This window comes from Gymnodraco acuticeps, unplaced genomic scaffold (genome assembly GCF_902827175.1).
Source record: "Gymnodraco acuticeps unplaced genomic scaffold, fGymAcu1.1, whole genome shotgun sequence".
Classification (NCBI taxonomy): domain Eukaryota; kingdom Metazoa; phylum Chordata; class Actinopteri; order Perciformes; family Bathydraconidae; genus Gymnodraco; species Gymnodraco acuticeps.
In genome coordinates, this window is record NW_022990924.1 from 616,810 (window position 1) to 638,508 (window position 21,699).

Below are 21,699 nucleotides of genomic sequence, written 5' to 3' on the forward strand. Positions count from 1 at the left end.
GTAAAGAGCCCGCAGGACATGAATAAAGAGATGTTCCATATTTGCTGCACTTCCCCCGGTATGCCTCTTTAAGTGGAGAACGGGGCAGGGACATATACCATGTGCTCTTAGGACACACCCCTTCCACACAGGCAGATCCAGCACTGCATATTTGCTTTGGTGTGTGCACAGGCGTGCTGCCCTGCTTTTGTGTGTGTGTGTGTGTGTGTGTGTGTGTGTGTGTGTGTGTCTGTCTGTCTGTCTGTCTGTCTGTGTCTCTTGCTTCCTCTCATCATCAGCCTGTTGCTGCTGTTGTCAGGGAAACCCTTTTACCGGTACCGGCTCACCTTGCACTGCTGGATTTTCACTAAATATTTGAACGTCCCTGCTGCCCTCCTACTAACTAGTGTATGTGTGGGGCAGTGTGTGTGAGTTTACTGTACAGCCAGTGCCTGTGTGATGTGATCCTTTTGACAAGTTTACAGAACAGGCCCAGCGAGGAGGGGAGAGGAGAGGGGGGGCTGCAGTAAGAGTGGTGACAGCAGCATCTCTTGAGGAGTGCAATCTTTCCAGCTTTCTTCCCCCGGCCAGTTTTTTGGATTAAATCTTATTTTCTAAGCCAGACTACGAGAGCTCATCCTCCAGACTGTCGCACTCTGTGTCTCACTCTGTGTCTCACTCCGTTGCTCCGCCTGGCACTGCCATCGTCAGCAGGGCACAGTGGGCAGCTCTGTGTGTCTCTTTCACACTTCATCTCTCTGTACTTGTTTCTTTTCTTACCGTCTCCTTTTTCTCTACACTTTCATTTCCTACATCTTCTCTTCCTCGTTGCTCTCTTCTTCCTGCTGTCTAAGAGACAGAGCAGCAATATGCAGCGAGAGGAATTGGCTTCAAGCATTACCTCATAGCTGTCTTCGCTGAGGAGAGGGCTTTTAGGGGTGACCCCACCACCCTCTGGCGTCCACCACTTACCTGCCCCCCCGCCGTCCCCACCCACCACTGCAGGGTGGGATGGGCAGGGGCTGGGCGAGTTAGCCAGGGGACCGAGGGATAGCAACAGGGCAGGCCATGCCAGAGAGTAAAAGACAAGGTGGAGGTGGGGGCTCGCGGGCCAGTGGAAGCTGAGGAAGGGAGGCAGCCGCTCGGGCCATCCGGCACTCTTCACCATCACTGAGGAAGAGGAAGGGCTGAGACGGAGAGATGCTCGCAAGAGGAAGAAAAGAGGTATGGAGGGAGAGGATGGAGGGAGAGGATGGAGGGAGAGCACAGCGGGATTGCATGCTCTGGTACTTCATGCTGTTTGAGCATCATTTAAACTTTAGATCTTCAATCTGGGACAGAGAGGGCAGAAAGAAGGGGCAGAAAGAAGTGTGACTAAGCTCTAGAGAGTCGTGTGTGTGCGTGGTGTGTGTGTGTGTGTGTGTGTGTGTGTGTGTGTGTGTGTGTGTGTGTGGTGTGTGTGTGTGTGTGTGTGTGTGTGTGTGTGTGTGTGTGTGTGTGTGTGTGTGTGTGTGTGGTGTGTGTGTGTGTGTGTGTGTGGTGTGTGGTGTGTGTGTGTGTGTGTGTGTGGTGTGTGTGTGTGTGTGTGTGTGTGTGTGTGTGTGTGTGTGTGTGTGTGTGTGTGTGTGTGTGTGTGTGTGTGTGTGTGTGTGTGTGTGTGTGTGTGTGTGTGTGTGTGTGTGTGTGTGTGTGTGTGTGTGTGTGTGTGTGTGTGTGTGTGTGTGTGTGTGTGTGTGTGTGTGTGTGTGTGTGTGTCCCTTCAGCTCAGCCATCTGGAAACAGGTGGCTGATGAGAAAGCAGTGTGTGTGTGGAAACACGCTGACAAGGCAAGATGGGCTCAACCCAAGGTCAGCAGATGAGAGTGCAACGAGCAACTGTTTGAATTATCACCAGTTATATATATTTCATATCCAATCATACAGGGGAAAGAGGAATTTGTATAACACAATTATGTAGTTTTTATAATTTACACTTGTATTCCCCTAACTTCAGTTATACAGTCTTACATGTCTAACATGACATCCTGTAAAAAAGTAGAACTATATGATGTAAAAAGAACAAGGAAACAAGTTATTTTTTAATTAACTGCATTTCCTTTTAGTGTAAGACATTCTCATACTAAAGGTTTGCAGTTTCCTCATGGGGCGAACATGTACGACTCACTTTACCTATACATAATGGAATAGACCAAGAGAGAGAGGATGAAGAGACAATTGTGAGCTCTTGCAGCGAGGATGATCACAACCTATCATGTAACTGCTCACTTGCTCCATAGTAACCTTTATTTTAAAACTAGTGAGCCCACTCCCCTTAGAACCCAACCTTCATGTTGAAGGTACATATATATGCAATAGCTTAGCACTATTCAGGATACATTTAAATGTAGACTGTATTAATTACCCATCTCCACTTTAAAAAGTTTATAGATGTGCTTGGAAGTTTAAAAGCATGTCTTGGTCTTCAGGGTAGATACATTAAGTAAATAGTTGTTTGAATCAACTGTGACCGAGATGAGATGCTGTTTTTGACATTGGTTAAGGAAAGCTTTTCTTTAGCAATCTTTATTTGGGGAATTTGTCTTCTAATATCAATTTGCATGTCATTTCTATACATATATCGATGACACGTTGCTAAACAAAGTTTCTATGATTGGTAGTATTACTATTTATTTAAGAGCATTTGTGATAGAGATGGCAACATTTCAAAAATAGACAACAGCTGTTTTTATTATTTATTGCCCTTGTACTTTTGTCAAAAATGTTAAAGAGTTATATGTTGACGACAGACATACATTACCTGAGCTGAAACTTGTACAGGCTCCCAAATGCAGCTGTACCCTCCTCCTTATCCCGGCCTGACTGCCTGTCCTGGGGCTAGAGAGGAGGACTCCTGCCCCCTTTGCCTCTCTGCTGGCTGGAGCTTACTGTTTAGCTTAGCATTAGCAGTGGGCTAATCCTCTCAGGTTGCAGGAGCCACACAGCATGCTCGCCTGCTACCCGCTGGCCCGGACGGCACAGCATTAATCGCTAACTCTGACCATTTAATCTGATTGAGGATTGGGGGTGGGGAACACGCTCCAGCAATAAGGGAGGGAGGGGCAGATTAAACAGTCACACTCTCCCTATGTCTCACTCTCTGTTACACACACACATGAATAAAAGGATGGGGGTTGGACAGTCACCACAACCTGTCCCATAGTCGGTCGGCTCTCAAAAACATTGACACCGACCGAAGCTGACCCCTCTCTCTCTTTCCTGTCCTGCTTTCCCCTTTACTCTGAAGTAAGGGGTGCGGTTTTTCAGAATTTCTTCATGTTTTGCTTTTCCCTTCGTCTCCCTCCTACGTCATGGACTTTGGATCTTAGCTTATCTGCCGCCGTGTAGGATGTTAGCAGGAAGTAGAAACGTTGATTCTGGCCCTCCAGTCTGACTAGTCGGAGTGGGACGCTAGCAAGGTGTTCAACAGGTCCCGTCCTGGCAGTGACACCCCTGGAATCATGCTCCAGACTCCAGGTAAAGACTTGAGATTTGATTCCAGGACTGTTGCATATTTCACTGATAAATTGGCACCGGTTCAACAAGGTGTAGGGTAGGGAAAGAAAACAAGTACATTGCAGGCTGTTGGTAACAGGTTAGTTTCATTTTGCCTCTGCACATTTCGTTGAGGTTGAAAAACTGATTTGAGTTGAATTTCTACATCCACTTCAAGTGAGATGAACAGTCTTCAAGGGCCTGAAGTGGTTTTGAAATTACTTGAAAATGTATTGGCTCTTTTGAAATATAGTGTGTTAAAACAAATCCCAAAATATTACAAAGGACATCCACTCCAAACTCTCCTTCTGGCATTAGAACAACGTGCAGTACCTCCATTATTTTCACACTTAGTGTTTCGATAACATTTGGAACAAGCCAAAGGTGGGTGGGGTTTTTGTAGATGTACTGGGAGCTAGCACGATGCTACATATAAAGTTGGTCTTTGGTGTGTTGACAGATGGATGTGATGCAGTGAGAGGAAACAGCCCTGCACTAGAAACAAGTCCACCACATTACACAGTTAAACCATTGCATGTGTATTAGAAAATAATGAACTAAACGTTTTTAATAAGTCCAGTGTGACCCACTTTGCACGGCAGCAGTCAAGTGGTCATAAATAAACAATTTTGCCTGTACAAATAATTCATAACACTGACTCCTTAGGGTCAAATTATACCAAACCTTACGCTGCCCTGATGTGCACACGGCCTCGTCTGCAACCTCTTGATATGCAGGATGAAACTAGTTGAGTTGCTTTCTAGTTTATACTGTCTTACTCGCTACAGTACAGGAAACATGGACTGGCTGTAGGTATATAAACACACAATACAAATTATACTAATACGTTTAAAGATTCATACAAATAACAATAATAAAACAAAAAATACTATCGGGTAGATTAAAGATGATTACGAGACAGTAATGGCCATCTGTTTTCATTGTTAATCCTCTTTGTCAGTCATTTGTATATTTTATATGTATCATGTAACTCCTTCCTGCTGTTGAGAATCCACAAGTATATATTATACATCCTTTTTTCTGTAGGAATAAGATTATATTGATCAATCATGAGTCATAGCAATACAAGATTCATGTTACTATTCCAATAATAGTTTGATGTGTTATTAATTGCTAATTATCTTCCATTATGTCAGCCTCTCTTGTTTGCTTCTTTCTTCCTGTCAGAAGGTTATTGTTTCCTGTTTGCGTGCTTCAGAGTGCTCCCAGCTCTTTTCAGTGAAGAGCTCCAGTCACATAGGAAAGTGGTTCTGCTCTTAGCCTGTCACCGCCGGCTTATTGTGACGTTCCCCACTCAGCTTGTCAGAAGGTCCACTCCATCAGCCACTAGACGTTAACTTCCAACAATGAAATACAGCGCCTTACAGTAAACCAGAATGTGTCCATGTGATGCAATTGTATAGTCACATGACCTATTTGCCTAAAAGCCGTTCACAAATGTGTTGTATTTGTCTGACCACATTATTCTCACCTCTGGGTGAGTTTATCATTTTTTCTAGAGGAAAATAACCTTAGGGGAAGGAAGACATTGAGCAGACATTATTGTAACCTGGCCCAGCCCTTCCTGTCACAACAAAAGCTTTTATAAAGCCAGATCCTCTGCAGGGTTACCAGAGGCAGGGTACACCTGCTGATACTTGTGTACACACCTCTGTTGATGTCCCATAGCCTGCGAAATGTAATACCTATGACCTCACGCCTTTGTCCTGCATGTCCATTGTGAAGTAACACAAAATGTCTCAATGAGTTAGGGTGGAGACAGCGTTTGCACACTAGACTTATAACATCATCTGCTACATTACAAATGAAGAAATAAGTTAAATGATTGTGGTTTTAGTGGTTTTAGTAAGTGTATCTGGGTAAATCTGTTGGATCTTTCTCTGAAGAATACTACAAATGTATGGTGTATCCAAAGCTGTCATCTATTGCTAAAGAAAAAAAGAGGTTTCTGGCATTGGAAAAGATAGTATAACTTATAACACCAGTGGCTCAGGGATGTGGTTCTCAGTCCGGTTTGCCTTTCTGCCCTTTAGCATCCTAGTTGCCACTCTTTGTAGCAAACATACTACATGGACTATTCTGATCCTACATCAAGGGTACTGAATAAGGCAAAACAAAAGAGGTAAGCAGTTGAAGTGCACTTGTTCATCTTAGCGTAGCAGCGACTATGTAACTTGTACTTTGTTCCTTTTCACCACCGGCATTACCCCACTGAGCTAACACGTCACTGAAGTGAGGCGATAAAGAAACCACGAGGAGACGAGCGGGAGAGGGAAATGTCAGATAGTGTGTGTGTGTGTGTAGTCTTAGGTAGGGTCTGTGAGTAGGAGCTTGTTTTAGTCTGGATCCTGATTTAACTTGCTTTTCAAACTTTCTGGGACAGACTAGCCTCTGTGGAGAATCTCTTCCCCACGCTTGAACACAAAGGAGGTGTTTGAACAGTTATTTTGCTCTGCCTCAGCACCTATGCATACACAGTGCATAATTATTCCAGTTAATCAGTTGCCACCGTAATACTGTTTGCCTCTTGATCCTTGACTAATTAAGCCAACGTTGTTATCACAAAGTGGTGTGCGTGTGTCGTTTGGGAACATTTGGGACAGGCTCATCTGTTTGTGCCCGAGGCCCCGATGTTAGGCTCGGTGTCTGTGTTCAGGAGGCTGACCTGAAAGTGCTGAGTCACCCCGAGCCCGATAGTACCATGAATCAATGGCCCAGCTCGGAGCTGAGAGGAAACACTGCAACACACAGGGGACGTTTGAGAACACGGAGAGCGCAGTATACGTTGTTTTACCTCAATTAGTTTCCTGTCAGGCTATACAGCAGAAACTGTAAATATATACAAAACTAGAGCTCTACTGTTTTTCTCCTTGTAGCTTGTTTTCACATAGCTATCCTAAGTTCAGACCTTACACCACTATGTGCATGATCAATGACCCATTAGAAGGCGTTACTACTGGAATCTCACCGGTCTAATTCACACAAGCCTGTATCGTAACCTCTTATAACATATGACAACCTTTTTAAAATGTGTACCTTAATGTGATATTGCATGTTATTTGTAAAGTTGATAACATGTAAATGACCAAACTCTGTATTATTCAGTATCCTTTTGGCGTCATTGTGGCAACAAGGCCGGCTTTTATCAAACAAATTTGCCCTTACTGTAATAACCAAATATAACCATATTTCTAAAATTCAGTGGCAAGCAAAAACGAAGACATGAGTTTTCAGAGGTGAATAGTATTCAATAAATACCATATTCATATTAAATAATGATGCATTAAAGTTTACTACAGGTATAAACTATTAGGCGTGTTTTTTGGTATTCCTACCATGTTGTTAAATACTTGACTGGAGAACAGTATTGACTTTGATGGTGTGGTTCTGTTGTATTGCCCTACGTGGCACTGTGTTAGTACAGAGGCTGGCTACACTTTGTGGGTGTATAGTTACCAAGTGGGGAAACTGTAGCCCCTCAGGGTTTCTACTGGAAGTGGATTTATGATGCGTTCAAGACTCTTGGCACACACTCTACCTATTCTTTATTTTACTTAGCCAGGTTGGACTATGGAGCTCCTGCTGAATAGATGCTCAATTGTAAAAACAAATCTAAAGTTACACATATCTACAGTTTTCTTTGTTCTATCTGTCTATTGTTTCTCCTTAGTGTCTATTTCTCTCCACATTTTGACACTTTTATCTTTCTTTCCAGCGTCTGACTCCCAGTATATATCGGAGGATGGCAGAAGGTCTACGTCCGCCACCCGCCCCAGCTCCTCGGGCTCGGGGCGCACCTACAGTCCCACCCTGACCCCCACCCCCAACACCACCCCTACACAGACTCACACCACCACCAGCAACAGCCCCAGTAACAATGCTGCCAACAGACCAGGTAAATAGCACTGGCAGAATGAGACGTATTACACGAATGATGTCGCTAGTACAGTAGTTAAATATAATGTTTAAAACGTGCTTTTGTTGCAGACTCATTGCTCTTCAACAAGATCGACGAAAGACAGAGGTTAGCCCGTGAGCGCCGGGATGAGTGTGAGAAACAGAACGGTGTGTATTCTATAACTGTGTGTGTGTGGACTGCATTAGTGTGCATGAGGCTGTAAATGCATCTCTTTCTTTTTTTGTTTTTCCTGCAACATATCTCTACTGAACTCGTCTGGTAGCTGTGGTGAATTGCCTGTTTCTCTGGCCGTTACATAAAGTCTAGGCTGAAGCCAGGCACCCCCCGTTGCCATGGCACCAATGTTACATAATGGGTCAGGCCATGGGACAGGGTTTAGAGAGGCCTGTGTTTGTACGAGTGTGTGAGCAGCATACCGCAACAGATTTTTAGTTTTGGGAAGTCAGTGCTTGTGTATGTATTTTTTTATTTCTTACTTAGTGTGTTTGTATTGTTGTACAGCGGTCATACCTCCGGCCCCAGCTGAGGGGCAGAGGGATTTGCTTTGTGTTTAAAGCTAAAGCCTAGTCACATGATCCACAGCTGACCCATCTCACTGCTGCTATAAGCCTGCGTGTGTCTGTACACATGTTTAATTTAGTTTGTTTTATGTAGCGTGCAAACCATAGTATATTAACTGTGTGTATATGTGTGCACTATGCCTCAGCCGTCAAGGAGACCCAGTGGCAGGCGCGTGAGGAACGAGCCCGGCAGCACTATGAGAAGCAGCTAGAGGAGAGGAAGAGGAGGCTGGAGGAGCAGAGGGTGAAGGAGGACAAGAGACGGGCTGCCGTGGAGGAGAAACGGCGGCAGAAACTGGAGGAAGACAAGGTCCGACACACAAGTGCAACACAACACTCAACGTCATCCTCCACAGGCTAATATATCAGTTTTTAGTGAACCATATACACACTCTATGCCCCTTCCCTTTTTAGTGAGTTGGAGTTTGAACTGCAAACTCACCCTAATGTTCCCTAATTCATGTCAATTTATTACTACTCACCATATCTTTCATAAACTGTTGGGAAACGTGGGTGTAGTTTGTTGCAATGCCACCCATAGATTGCTGACAGGAAGTTTTGTCTCTATATAATATAAATAAAATGTGTGGCTGTAGGTAAAGCAAGAAGAGCATGTGGAAACTGCATGGCTAAAGTTGATAAGCTCAGGCCCTCGCCATACAAACCTGTCTCACTGCTGCATTTTTTTATGTCAAAAAGTACCCTCAAAATATGGCGCCAAAGTTTAAGAAGAAAGTTATAATCTTGAAACTGTAGAGTCTAATGATATTTTAAATTTTAAATGTCAATTTTTTTTTATAAAGTTGTGCTAAGTCAGAGGTTTCAATATTGCAATCAATATCTCACATAAAACGTCTTATTAAAAGAGTTGCAGTTATTTTGTTTTGATGGTTAGTGAGTCCCTTGACATTGAGTTCAGGCTCTAATTAGTTTATTCATTTAATGAAAAGTGGGACACCTATTCTGACGCAGCACTGCTTAGCACTGCACCGTGTTATCACAATGTCTACCTCTCTCTACTGTCTGCCATTAAATTAAGTCAAGAAATTGACATAATGGACTTTTAAAACGTTTTTTTTTACAATATTCAAAACATTTAAGTATTTCTACATTGGGAAATTAAGTTTTGATATATACCTTTGCATTTCGTTTTTTTAAAGTTGTATTTCATCATGCAGTGCCCCCCCCCCCCAAACTAGTTTTAACCATTAATTCTGGGAATGCTTTAGGAAGGTAAACTGCCTATAAAATGTTGTCACTTCCTGAGTAAGGCAAGTTTAGCACAAATTCTCAGAACCAGTTTAAGACTGGTTCTGCTTTCATGTTTAGCCTGTTGCATAATTACAGTTTAGATTCTATCCAAGTACTTGAGATTCTTCGACAAACCATAACACACCGCATGTGTCCAATCAGAGCAAATCATTTATTTATCTTATCTTGCAGCAGTATTTGTATGTCAAGGCATTAACCTTTCTTAAACATACTGATAATGTATTATTGTTGCCGTGGCTGCAGATTCGTCACGAGGCGGTGATGCTTCGGACGTTGGAGAGGAGCCAGAGAGCCAGACAGAAGCCCAACCGGTGGTCTTGGGGAGGGCCGATGCACACAAACAATCCCACCACGCCAACCGGTACTTGAAAACATCACGCACCTACACACACTTCCTGCAGAAACTCACGCCATGAATGTGCTTTTTTAAAAATCTCATCTCCCTGATGTCCGCCAGTGTCTCTTGTGTAAATATGTCTGCCTGCCTCTGCGTGTCAGTATTGTTCTGCCATTTTTATGTTTGAACTTTGCAGATCCCCTGCCCTCTGTTGTTACTGCTGACTCACACCCTGCTCTGCCCCTCCCTCTCTCTCTCTCTCTCTCTTCCTCTCTTTCTCCCCCTTAATCTCAAACTCAACCTCTCTCTGGCTCACTTTCTCTCTCGTATCTCCCTCCATCTCTTCTCTCCGCTCTTTGTCTCTCCGCCATTGTCCCTTCCCCTCCTGGTCCAGGTTTTGTCGAGTCGGCTTTCCTCTATCCACTCGACCTTGCCGGACTGGAGCACATGCAGAGTGCTTTCAGTCTCTACCGCAGATACGGAGTGACCTCTCAATGTGAATATTAAATCACTGTGTCAGTGATAGACCTCTGGCTCTAGCACTGTAACCTTACAGCGACGTTATAGCACTGGCATTAGTGTCAATGTAGACCAATGTAAACGGCATGATTAGTGTTTGGTGTTTTTATTTGCATGTAGCAATCCAGTTTGTCACTTGAACTTAGTCCCAAGACACGGGATCATTCATTCAAACCATTTTAGCTCCATTTATAGATGACATGAGATCCATTTAGCACCAATTCATTTTCTCCTATTTAGAACACTTTGGTAGTCTTTTCACACGTAACGTTATTCAACCAGAATAGACTAGAGTAGAGACAAAGTGGGATTGCTGGCTCCAGCTCCTGCTCTCTTCCCCCGCTCTCTTTCTTCAAGACCAACTCTTCAGTCATCAGTAATTTTCTTTTTATCATGTTTCCTCTTCTAGATGCTGACAGGCGGTCAGTGTCCACAATGAATTTATCCAAACACACAGACCCTGTTATAACCAAGCGCCTCTCCTACTCCTCTGCCACACTCCTACACTCACCAGACCGAGGTATTATTCAATATTATTCAATACATTATCCACTAACTTTGGCTGTGTCTTGTGTCATCTGTGATGTAACTCTTGTGACCGTCTAAGTGCACATTTTTGTTGCTGATGATTAGGGAGATATTATATAGACAATTAACACAATAATACATTAAAGTTGGTTCAGCATTTTGCGATAAACACTACTAGATGAAAAAATCTGTACAGTAAATATGAAGCTACAGATAGCTTAGCATGACTAGACATAAAGACTGGAAATTAGGAAACTGCTAAAGACAGTTAGCTCTGTGCAAACACAAGAAATGCAATCTTTAAAGATTAATTAACACGTTATATCTTGTTGGTTTATCTGCACAAAAAAGTTGTTGTCATAAGGTTGCCAGGCAGCAGAGACTTTAGGAAGTCACTGCATCCAGACAAAAGAACTGGCAAATAAAACCCCATAAAACCGCTACTTTTTTTACACTTAGGCTTCTTTAAGGATGAAACAAACAAGATACTATGTTGTAATCAGTCATTTCAAAGACGGTTAAGCTTATAATATACCTCTTATTATATACCTTTGTGAAGAACCAGGCCAGCTTTTTTACACTTTCTATTTTATAGTCTTTATGCTAAGCTAACACGCTGCTACAGTAGCTGTATCCTTATATTTAAAGGGCAGCTATGGGAGAGGTATCTCCTCATCTAACTGTCAGACAGAAAGTTCTCAGAATGTCAACAGTTCTTTGAGTGTATATATATATATACATAAACTGTTAAGTTCTTGTGTAACCATTACATCATGTATTCTTTGATGTTGATATGTTTGCTGACAGGCTTACAGATGAGGACAGCTTCGTCTCCTGTCATTAGTAAAGCTCAGTCCAAATCCCGCCTTCACCAGGGAATGACAGCTCAGCACAAAAACACAGGTGTCTTCTGGGAACTTTTAACAGCTTGGTCCCCTATATTATAAGTGTAACACTGTTGCAACCAAAAAGATTATGGGCTGGAAACTGTTGAGGAACAAACAGAAAGTTGTTGTTGTTTGCTTACTCTCACAGAAGAAAATGGAAAATATTGCTTTTTTTCTTTAAATTGCATCATGGAAGCTTTTGGAAGTCCTACACTACTGTAATATATGAAATAAGAGGATCAAAACGCATTTACTATATACCTTATGTGCATGTGCTTCCACTGTTTCATCAGAATGATCAACATTTTGTGTCTCCCCCTCTGGCGTGACCCCTTTCTCTAATCCTCTGTCGGATAATCTTTTTGTTTTTGTGGGAACACTTGACATGAACGCCGATTTGATCCCAGCTGAAAAATCAACACCCACATTTCAACAATCAGACGTGCACATAATTATATACATATAATGTAATCACGTACCAAAACTAACTGCACACATTTTTTGAACTGAGTGTAACCCGACTCTGAAACCACTGTTTGAATACAAAGTGGTTTCGATTAGAGACTTAGGTTCCTTTGCACAGTTTCCAGCCCAGTTGTATCTTTGACCCTCACCTGCAACCTTATCCACTATCAGAGCGAGCAGTGCTGCATGTTTTGCCTGATAATCTGTCCTTTTGTCTTTTTTAAGTGTCAAATCAGTTCAAATGAAGATGTATGACTTATGCTTAATAAGCTACAAATGATGTACCTGCTCTGGTACTAAAGACTGCATGGCTAAATATTGAAATGTACTTGCATTAAAGCTTTCGGCACTTCTTTAACTATTTGCTAAATGAATGATGGATTTCTGTGTTTTTCCTGATCTGCACTGTTTACCTGAATGCTCTCCTCCCTGTGTTTGCTCTCGGTTTGCGCTCCACATGTTGTTTGCTTCCCTTCACATGAACAAAGTGGCGCATGCAGGTGTAGGTGTAACAGCCTGTGCATTGTTACGACTTCTCTTAAGCTCTCGCCTACACTGCAGTGTGGCGCGAGGGAAGGAATGAGTAGCAAATACAGTAATAACGCATTATTTATAATCTGCTTTGACTGACTGCTCCGGCTAATCAGTGGGCGGTAAATAGTTTGAGTTGTTAGAAAACCTTCAATGTGATAAGTGTGTGTGTGTGTGTGTGTGTACACTCAGGAATGCGCCATCTTCCCCTGACGCCATGGGAGAGCAACGTCGTCAACCGCCTGCAGCAGCCCACACACTCCTACCTGGCTCGGAGCCGCAGTGCCATGAGTCTGTCTGGAGATCAAACAGGTAACCCCCCCCCCGGCTCTTACAGGCAGTAGTGAGTGAACCATTGAAAAACAGGGGATCACTGCTCACGATGCACAAAGTATTAAGGCTGTTGATGTTTTGCCCTCTTGACCAGAACAGTTAGGGATGTTAATCAGATCTAGCCAGACTCAAAGAATTACACTGTCTGAAACCTCCCTCACCAGGCTGTATCAGGCACTCAACGCTCAAACACACGTAAACACACACGTCATCAACACACACACACAATACGATTGCTTTGGACAGTGTGTGTGTGTTTGCAATACTTCTTTTTGTAAAGCCATGTGCTATAATATGCCTGTACATTTAAGTAAATGTTTTGATCGGGGATGGAAAGATATTGGATTTTTATCGCGGATTGTGATGAAAAAACACAATGTGTTGATAGTGGCATATTCTAAATATAGTGACTGTTGTGAATATCCTCATGAGCGACTGGAAACGCTAACGTCTAGCTTTCTATTATGGTCAAATAACACCTGATGAAAAGGAATTATGACATAAGAAGGAACGGTCACGCAAAATGACGCACAATTATCCTTCATTTGGGGCGGGTTCTCTAAGTTACCTTTTTTAAATTGCCATGAATGATTGTTTTTTCTTCTTCTGACTTTTTTTTGTATTGTTGTGCATTGCTGTTTTTCCTTGTGTGTTTTTTGAAAAATCACACTTTGAACGCTTGCATACACACTTTTACAACATTCAACATTGTCTACAGTTAGTGGAGGTGCACCTCTTGTGATGTGTGTATTATTCTGCATGCTCCCTTCCTCTGTGTGGGGTCTAATGCATCAATAATAAATAGTTCATTATGACTGAATGGCTTTTCAAGTGAAAATGCTTCCAACACTGGGACTATTTATAATTTCCGATTGGTTTGACAAACCACTCATTTTAATAATTTAAAATAGCACAAAGTGAATGTGAAATTGTGGTTTGAATCAAATCTCTTTACTATCCAATCAGGCCAACTTAATCGTTCATTAAATTATAATATTAAACTATTTGAGATTCAGTTCCCAAGTGATGGTTGCATTACATTAATAGTTTTGCTTCTAGTCAGTAGCACTAACGGCTTCTTTCTCTTCTCTTTTTTCACCATACTTATATTTCTCTCAATCCTCTTCTTCTCCCCCAACCTCACTGCTTTTCCTTAATAATCATCGTACATCCTTCTCATTCCTTCCTCTCCTCCCTAATCTCTCGCTCCTTGCTCCTGTTAATCAAACTCTCGCTCCCCGACCCCCCGCCTTGCCCTGCTCCATACCCTCCTTTAAACACTCCAAACTCCCACCTCGTGCATCACCGTAGCCATACCTGTTTGTCCTCGCTCAGTGTCCTGCCACCCCATGGGCTCCATGTCCTTCAAAGCCCTGCAGGCCCAGCCGCTGCCTCACTGCCGCAGCCAGGAGAGGAGCCTCAGCCGGGGGACGGGGTCCTCTGCCCCCACCACTGCTCGCAGGAGGACCGCCGGCAGCACACAGGTGCGTCCTGTCCTCAACCTGCACCTGTGTTTGACCCAAGACATTTGCAAAATTGTATATAAACTGTGACAAATTCTGGTGCTTGTATGCTTATGTAATGGGAAGAAACCCCTCAATTCCTCCTCTTTTTAGCAGCATTGATCCCCAATGCCACGATGATGTATTCAGGTTGTCTATTCATGTCCTATTTTCTGGAACAGGTATTTCTTGAAAACATTCACTTGTACTCCATAAGGAACTGATTTGATTAGTGGTAGCAGGTCAAGGTTACTGTGACCTTACAATACATAGTATTGGCCATAAGTCAAGAAATGATGTGCTATTCATGACAATTGAATTCATTTAACATTAGGTTTAACATTGCCAGATGTGCATTTGTGGCACTGGAAACATGTACTTTAACGCCATCCTTAAGTTGGAACAACAACTTATAAACAGATTTCAGAGTGTAGCATCTTCTTTGTTAGTTGTTTTAACATTAAAGCTTAACCACACCAAAATCAAGAAAAACACTTCTATTTCGTGAAATGCAACCAGCCGACAAGCACATGAATGCACCATCTGCTTTGGCGGAGGTCTGATCTCATAGTGCCGTTCTAGTTCCGTTAAGGTTTGGTGTCTTACTATTCTCATGCACATAAATAATTCACTGCATTTTGCTCCTCTACATCTTTCATACGTTGTTATACCTATGATGCCCCAGATCAGTCGGACACAGTCCGTCAGAGTATCTGTGTGACTCTGCACGCACACACACGTGTCACTGTTCACACAGTCCATCTGTCTACTGCTGTGTCACAGCTTATACCATTAAGGTCTTAGAAGGAGGACGTCCTCTGTACTTTATATGCCACACAGACCCAGAGACACATGCATCAACCATACATGTGCACATTAATTATACAGCATAACAATGATACACCAGTCACTTTGTGTTTGGGACACAATGTCTATAAACTGTAAGTCATTGTTATTGTTCGTCTTTTGTTGTGCCTCCTCTTCAAACGTTTCAACTCACAGGGCATATTATCTGCTTATTGAGAGAAGGTGATTTTTAGTTGTGTCAATAGTTAAATTGTTTTAATCATTGGTGTCATGGCTTGATGCCAGAGGTTACACATGGCCAGTGGAAGGCTGTTTGAGTCTAATCCTGTTACTGATCATCTTTTGCTCCTGTCAGTAAGACACCACCATATTACTTTGCGTTTCTAAGGACATTTTTCTGAAGAACTATTTTCTGTGCCATGCTTCTCACTTGAAAAAGTAATAATATTTGTTCATATAATTATTTCCCTATATCTTCTGCACCAATAGCGTAAGGACCGGGACAATGTCAGGAAGTCATGGAGCAACCTGTCTCTCCCATTGGCTCCCATTCTGACTTTGCCCCCCAACAAGCGCTCCTCTTCTCCAGGCAAAAGGAACCGAAAAGTAACAGCGCCCCCTCCTGGCAGGTAGGAGAACTCACCCATGATCCTTGATCAATAGAGCCATATAAGCAGATTTGTGAGGAATGTGAGTAATGGATTATTGGGAGTTGGGTGGGCTGGGGATGGTGTAACAACTTTGAAGGTTGTGTGCAAAAATATAGCTTAAAGGTTAAAATGGTGTGACTCATTACTAGTAGAAACACATGTGTTCTCTACTTTATCAGTATGTAGTGTCTCTACTTTAAAGAGTCCTCTCCTGCTGATGTTCAGGTGTATATCAGTATGTAGTGTCTCTACTTTAAAGAGTCCTCTCTCCTGCTGATGTTCAGGTGTATATCAGTATAGAGTGTCTCTACTTTAAAGAGTCCTCTCTCCTGCTGATGTTCAGGTGTATATCAGTATAGAGTGTCTCTACTTTAAAGAGTCCTCTCCTGCTGATGTTCAGGTGTATATCAGTATGTGTCTCTACTTTAAAGAGTCCTCTCCTGCTGATGTTCAGCAGGTGTATATCAGTATGTAGTGTCTCTACTTTAAAGAGTCCTCTCCTGCTGATGTTCAGGTGTATATCAGTATGTAGTGTCTCTACTTTAAAGAGTCCTCTCCTGCTGATGTTCAGGTGTATATCAGTATGTAGTGTCTCTACTTTAAAGAGTCCTCTCCTGCTGATGTTCAGGTGTATATCAGTATGTAGTGTATCTACTTTAAAGAGTCCTCTCCTGCTGATGTTCAGGTGTATATCAGTATGTAGTGTCTCTACTTTAAAGAGTCCTCTCCTGCTGATGTTCAGGTGTATATCAGTATGTAGTGTCTCTACTTTAAAGAGTCCTCTCCTGCTGATGTTCAGGTGTATATCAGTATGTAGTGTCTCTACTTTAAAGAGTCCTCTCTCCTGCTGATGTTCAGGTGTATATCAGTATGTAGTGTATCTACTTTAAAGAGTCCTCTCCTGCTGATGTTCAGGTGTATATCAGTATGTAGTGTCTCTACTTTAAAGAGTCCTCTCCTGCTGATGTTCAGGTGTATATCAGTATGTAGTGTATCTACTTTAAAGAGTCCTCTCCTGCTGATGTTCAGGCGTATATCAGTATGTAGTGTCTCTACTTTTAAAGAGTCCTCTCCTGCTGATGTTCAGGCGTATATCAGTATGTAGTGTTAGTCAGTACTTTTTGTCAACTGCTGCTTCCTGCACACAGGCCTCCACAAAAGTCCCCAGGGCGCCCACCCACCCCAAAGCAGCTTAAGTCTCCGGGGGCAGAAGACCCTGGAAATCTTCGTCCTTTCAGGGTCCCACACGCGAGTCCCCAACCCACCAGAGCCCCAGGGGAGGAGGAGGAAGAGCAGGTCCTCAGTCCTCCTCAGCCTCGCCCCCAGCCGCTGGGTCAGAACAGGAGCGGCAGCGAGCAGACACCAGGTCAGTTACACACAGCGTCATGGAGTGTCTTTTTATTAGTGAGTTTTATAAGATACAATGGCCAATGGCCAAAATCTGAATTATGATGCCTTTTTTTTTAGAGAGTGCAAGCAGCCCTCCAGCCCACAAGACCTCAGCAGGCACGACAGATCCAGAGGAGGCGAGTCGTATCCTGGCTGAGAATCGCAGACTGGCCCGAGAGCAGAGGGAGAGAGAGGAGGAGGAGCGCAAGCAGCAGGAGGAGCAGCAGAGGTAAACTGTTGTGACCAAGAGTGGTGTCGTGGCTTCCTTCCTTATTTTTCTATCAAGCCACCAGACGCCTTAAACCGACCTTTCTGACTCGTTTGTCTTTCCTTTATATTTGTGTTACTTACAGTTGATGAGTTGCTTGGCCTCCGATGGTTTGGATGATATTATGCAATGGGTTTGCTCCAAATAAAATAACAAACTTTTACACATGCAACAAAGAAAAGAGGCCTTTACAAACAGGCAAAACTCAAATAAAATAACAAACAACTTAGGTATTCTTTCTTGCTTTCTTTCTTTGTCAAGGCTTCTATAACTTGATAACTTAAAGGGTAATTGAACGGTTAAAAACTGTTCCTCGACGGCGTCTTTCTAACAGGTTGCCCATCTCTGTCACCTTAGAGAAGGCGCCGTGGGAATTGTAGTCTTTTATACTCTGGTTGACGATAGAAGTCACGATTAGGTGGCCTTTCTTATGGAAACAAAATACTGGCTCTAACAAGGCGTGTGCCTCTGCATCCTCCACTGATTCGTTTCCCTTTTTTGTACAGGATAGCGCAGGAAGAGATGGCTCGCCGTAAGGCAGAGGAGCGAGTGAAGAGAGAGGAGGAGGCTCAGCGTCAGGGAGAGGAGACGAGGAAACAAAAGGAGGAGGAGGAGAGAAAGGGCGAGGAAGAGAGACTTCAGAAAGAGAAAGAGGAGGCGGAGAAACTCCAGAAACAGGTGAGAGGGAGTGTTCACTAGAGGCGCAACTTGGCTTGCCCTCGCACAGGAAGTGTAAACGCTTGATGTGTGTCCTGTGTGTTAGAAAGAGGAGGAAGAGTCGCGACAGAGGGAGGAGGCAGAGCGGCTGAGGAAGGAGAGAGAGAAACACTTCCAGAAAGAAGAGGCTGAACGCTTGGAAAGGAAAAAGGTGATGCACTTTCACACACACATACACACATTTAAGAATGAATGTTATTCCTCATGTGCAGTGCATGTAAAGACTCTTCTTTTGCCTTCACCAGCGTCTGGATGAGATCATGAAGAGAACAAGACGTTCAGACCCATCAGACAAGGTAAACCTGAAAGAGATATATATATATATATATAATATGAAGATTCTATGTTGTTTCTGAGTGTTCATTCTTTCTCTGTATTGTTTCCCTTCTTTAGAAAGTTGTTCCCAACAGAAACGGAGAAAATGCAGGTAACCAAATGTGTCTTCATACAATCAGACATATGGCAAGGTTATAGAATATAGAGCCATTGTAGGTGAAGAATAATAATAATACCCTGGTCATTTACATACATTATTTTACCATTTATAAAAATAGATATTGAATTCTGCAGGAATATAACTTCCCTGTGTCACCATTTGGTACAACAGGGAAGGGATTTGCTTTAGTATCTGGTGGTGCGAACATAAACAATCTAAATAAATAAGTTCTAAAGAAGGTGAGAAATAAAGAAATATATAAGGATACAAAAAACAAGTATTTTTAAGAAACAAGTATTTACACCAAATGTAAATGTAACTATACAAATAACCTTAAAATCTTAAAAAACAAAAACACTTAGGACAATGAGTATATATGGCAAACTACAGTGTTATATTTTAAAGTGGAGGATGTGCAAAAAGCAGTCTGAGAGTTGAGCATGAACATGGCTCACAGGATTAAAAAAAGACAGAAAACAACAAGATATTGTTCACATGATTAATGTGATGCATCATGTTTTTGGGTGGATCAAAAGTCAGTGTCAGTGTGGGTCCCGGGCCTTGTTGATGAGGCCGGTAGCAGAGGGGAAGCTGTCCCCCATGTAGCTGTTTCTGACTTCTGTGTGTGTTTCCTCTTACCATCAGAGACCCCTGCCACTCCCAGTCCATCTGCAGTAACCCCCTCACCGTCACTCAATAGCAACGGTGGTCAACCAGACCCTGAAACCTCAGCACTGAGCCATACTGACCAGAGGTAGAGTTATGAATTGAAAACATTTGAATTGGTATGTCTGCAAATGTTTCAGGAAACCCCAGGTCGCAGTTCATATTTACTGGAGTGTGACAACAATCTGTTTTGTACAAGAAAATAATGCTATAATAATATTGTATAGATGAATAAAACTGTAATGTTCATGTAAACAATACATCTTTTAAGAATACTATGGTTATTGAGATAAAAAAGTAATAGTTAAATAGTGAAATTGTATGTATTTTAAATTTGTTGCAACTCTGCCAGCTTTCAGTTGCGAAATCTGACTTTGAATACATTTTGTGACCAATATCTCAAATGTAATCATATTTAAATGGTAAGGGGAATTAAAAGGCCAATGTAAATTGAGGATATAAACATGTGTTTGGTATAGGCAATAGTTTCTGAGTAACTGAGTCTCACCTGTTGTCCGTCACATCAATAACCTCTCTGTCCTCTGTTCATCCAGGGAGAACGGGGAGTTTGAGGAGGTGATCGTACTGCCTTCACATTCCAGGCTGTCTCCTCCTGAGGGAGAGGAGCAGCAGCATGAGGAGGAAGAGGAGGGCAGAGTTCCTGTCATAGCCTTCAGGGAGAACGGCCTCCTAAAGCCTCTGAGCGGAGCAGAGGACATATCAGCCCAGCAGGGACCGGGTCAGTAGCCGTCCTCTTTATGAAATATGTTAGTCTATTGTTCTGCACTGAAACAATGTACCATTCCCTGTTTTCATTCTGTTGCTCTTGGTTTTTAGACGTTGCCTGATGCCCTGTTAGGCCGACGTGATTCCACACCCAGAGAGACAGGAAGTGAGACGGCCACAGAGCGGTAACATAGGGCTGTTATCAAAGCGAGACCCTTCCAGAGGACTACTTTCTCTCCCTCCCGCGACAGAAGAGAAACGCGGCCACTTCCCAAAGATGGAGTTTCCAAAGATCTGCCTAAAGCCTCTCCAGAAAGAAGTTACTCTCCCCCCGAACAAACTCTCTGAGGAACAGACACTCTCTCTGTCTCCCATCACTCTGTCATTACGTTCTGTGTACAGCCCCAAACCCCCCCGATTCTGAGGTGAATCTGAAATCACAGGAGCATCGAATGCCCCCTCGTGACTCTCTAAATGTGTGTGAATGAACGAGAGATTAATAATAATGTAAACTGAGATCAGCTGTAAAGTCTTCAGCCCTGATACTTGAAGAGATTTTTTGTTGTTGTTACTGTAGAACACACTGTGGCGTTATAACTGGAACTCGCACAACACGCTCCGAATGACACGGTTTCATTAACGCGTTTTATCTCTTTGACCCAACGTTTCTATTGAAATGTTACTGAAGAGATACAGGAAGGAAGTCGGTGCATGAAGTTGTATTATGACTACAGGAAAGTGTCATGTAATGTAATATATTTTTGCTGTGTTTAAGACTAGGAAGTTATTAATGTGGGCGTGGGAGGATCATGAAAATAATGATTTTTTTAGTTTTATTTAATTGCTGTACAGATGAAATGTGATTCTTTGTTTTGTCCTCCATACGGTTGTAAATGGAGCAGAAAAAATCTGCTTAGTCGTTAAACCCCTTTCCTTCATTTACCCTTTACATTTATCCCATCGCTGACTTTTGTTTTGGCCAAGCAAATACAAAGTGAATTAAACTAATATGGTGGTAATGTTAAAGTAATGTTTTGTTGATTGAGGAATTATAAGACGAAATGCTGCTAATTTAGTTCCTTTGCCTTACCGCATTATGGCAAGTATGATGTCACTTGTCTCTCTCAAGTGAAGATATGCATTCCCAGCGTGAGCTTTGACATTTTGGACACATGCCATAACTCTCCAGTGACTTCTGCTTGATGTATGTTAACGAATATCAAAGCCTGTGATGAAATGTCGTCATATAAAGGCTATAATGTCAAAGCTATCTGTCCTTTCTACTCTCTTAGCATTTGGTTCTCAAACCTCTGCACTTTCCTCTTAGTTATAATATTGCAGTACCACCAAAAATGGAAGGATACTCCAGAAAGATTCCTCATGTCTTGTTTATGTAGTGCTGGTTTCTGCCAGTGGTCAAAGCTTGAAAATAAACTGCTTGTAAATGACGTTATACATACATGTCCTATAAATTATGTTTAAAAGCTGATATATTTTACTAAGAACACAAGGCTTTGAAAACTGGAAAGCTTTTACTACGAAGAGGGGCTGTGGGAGATCTGTGAACCACTGTAAAACTGATCACTGTACAACTGCTGGCAAGTAAATAAAACGTTTTGAATTGACGATTCATTGGTATTGCAATGTTTTCTCTGC

At 42.5% G+C, this 21,699-nt stretch overlaps 1 protein-coding gene across 1 annotated transcript; it reads left to right on the forward strand.

The window, feature by feature from the left end:
- The first annotated feature begins 213 nt into the window (after positions 1 to 213).
- Positions 214 to 21,673, forward strand: si:ch73-217b7.1 (ensconsin). Its single transcript, XM_034234049.1, is given in 21 exon segments — positions 214 to 1,084; positions 1,087 to 1,203; positions 7,247 to 7,426; positions 7,519 to 7,596; positions 8,157 to 8,320; positions 9,526 to 9,643; positions 10,014 to 10,115; positions 10,548 to 10,658; positions 11,474 to 11,569; positions 12,742 to 12,861; positions 14,194 to 14,366; positions 15,681 to 15,820; positions 16,990 to 17,207; positions 17,309 to 17,459; positions 18,005 to 18,176; positions 18,262 to 18,366; positions 18,461 to 18,511; positions 18,609 to 18,642; positions 19,297 to 19,405; positions 19,872 to 20,056; positions 20,155 to 21,673. Coding segments are annotated over 21 exon segments (2,472 nt in total). The 5' UTR covers positions 214 to 1,047; the 3' UTR covers positions 20,166 to 21,673.
- Positions 21,674 to 21,699: the final 26 nt, after the last annotated feature.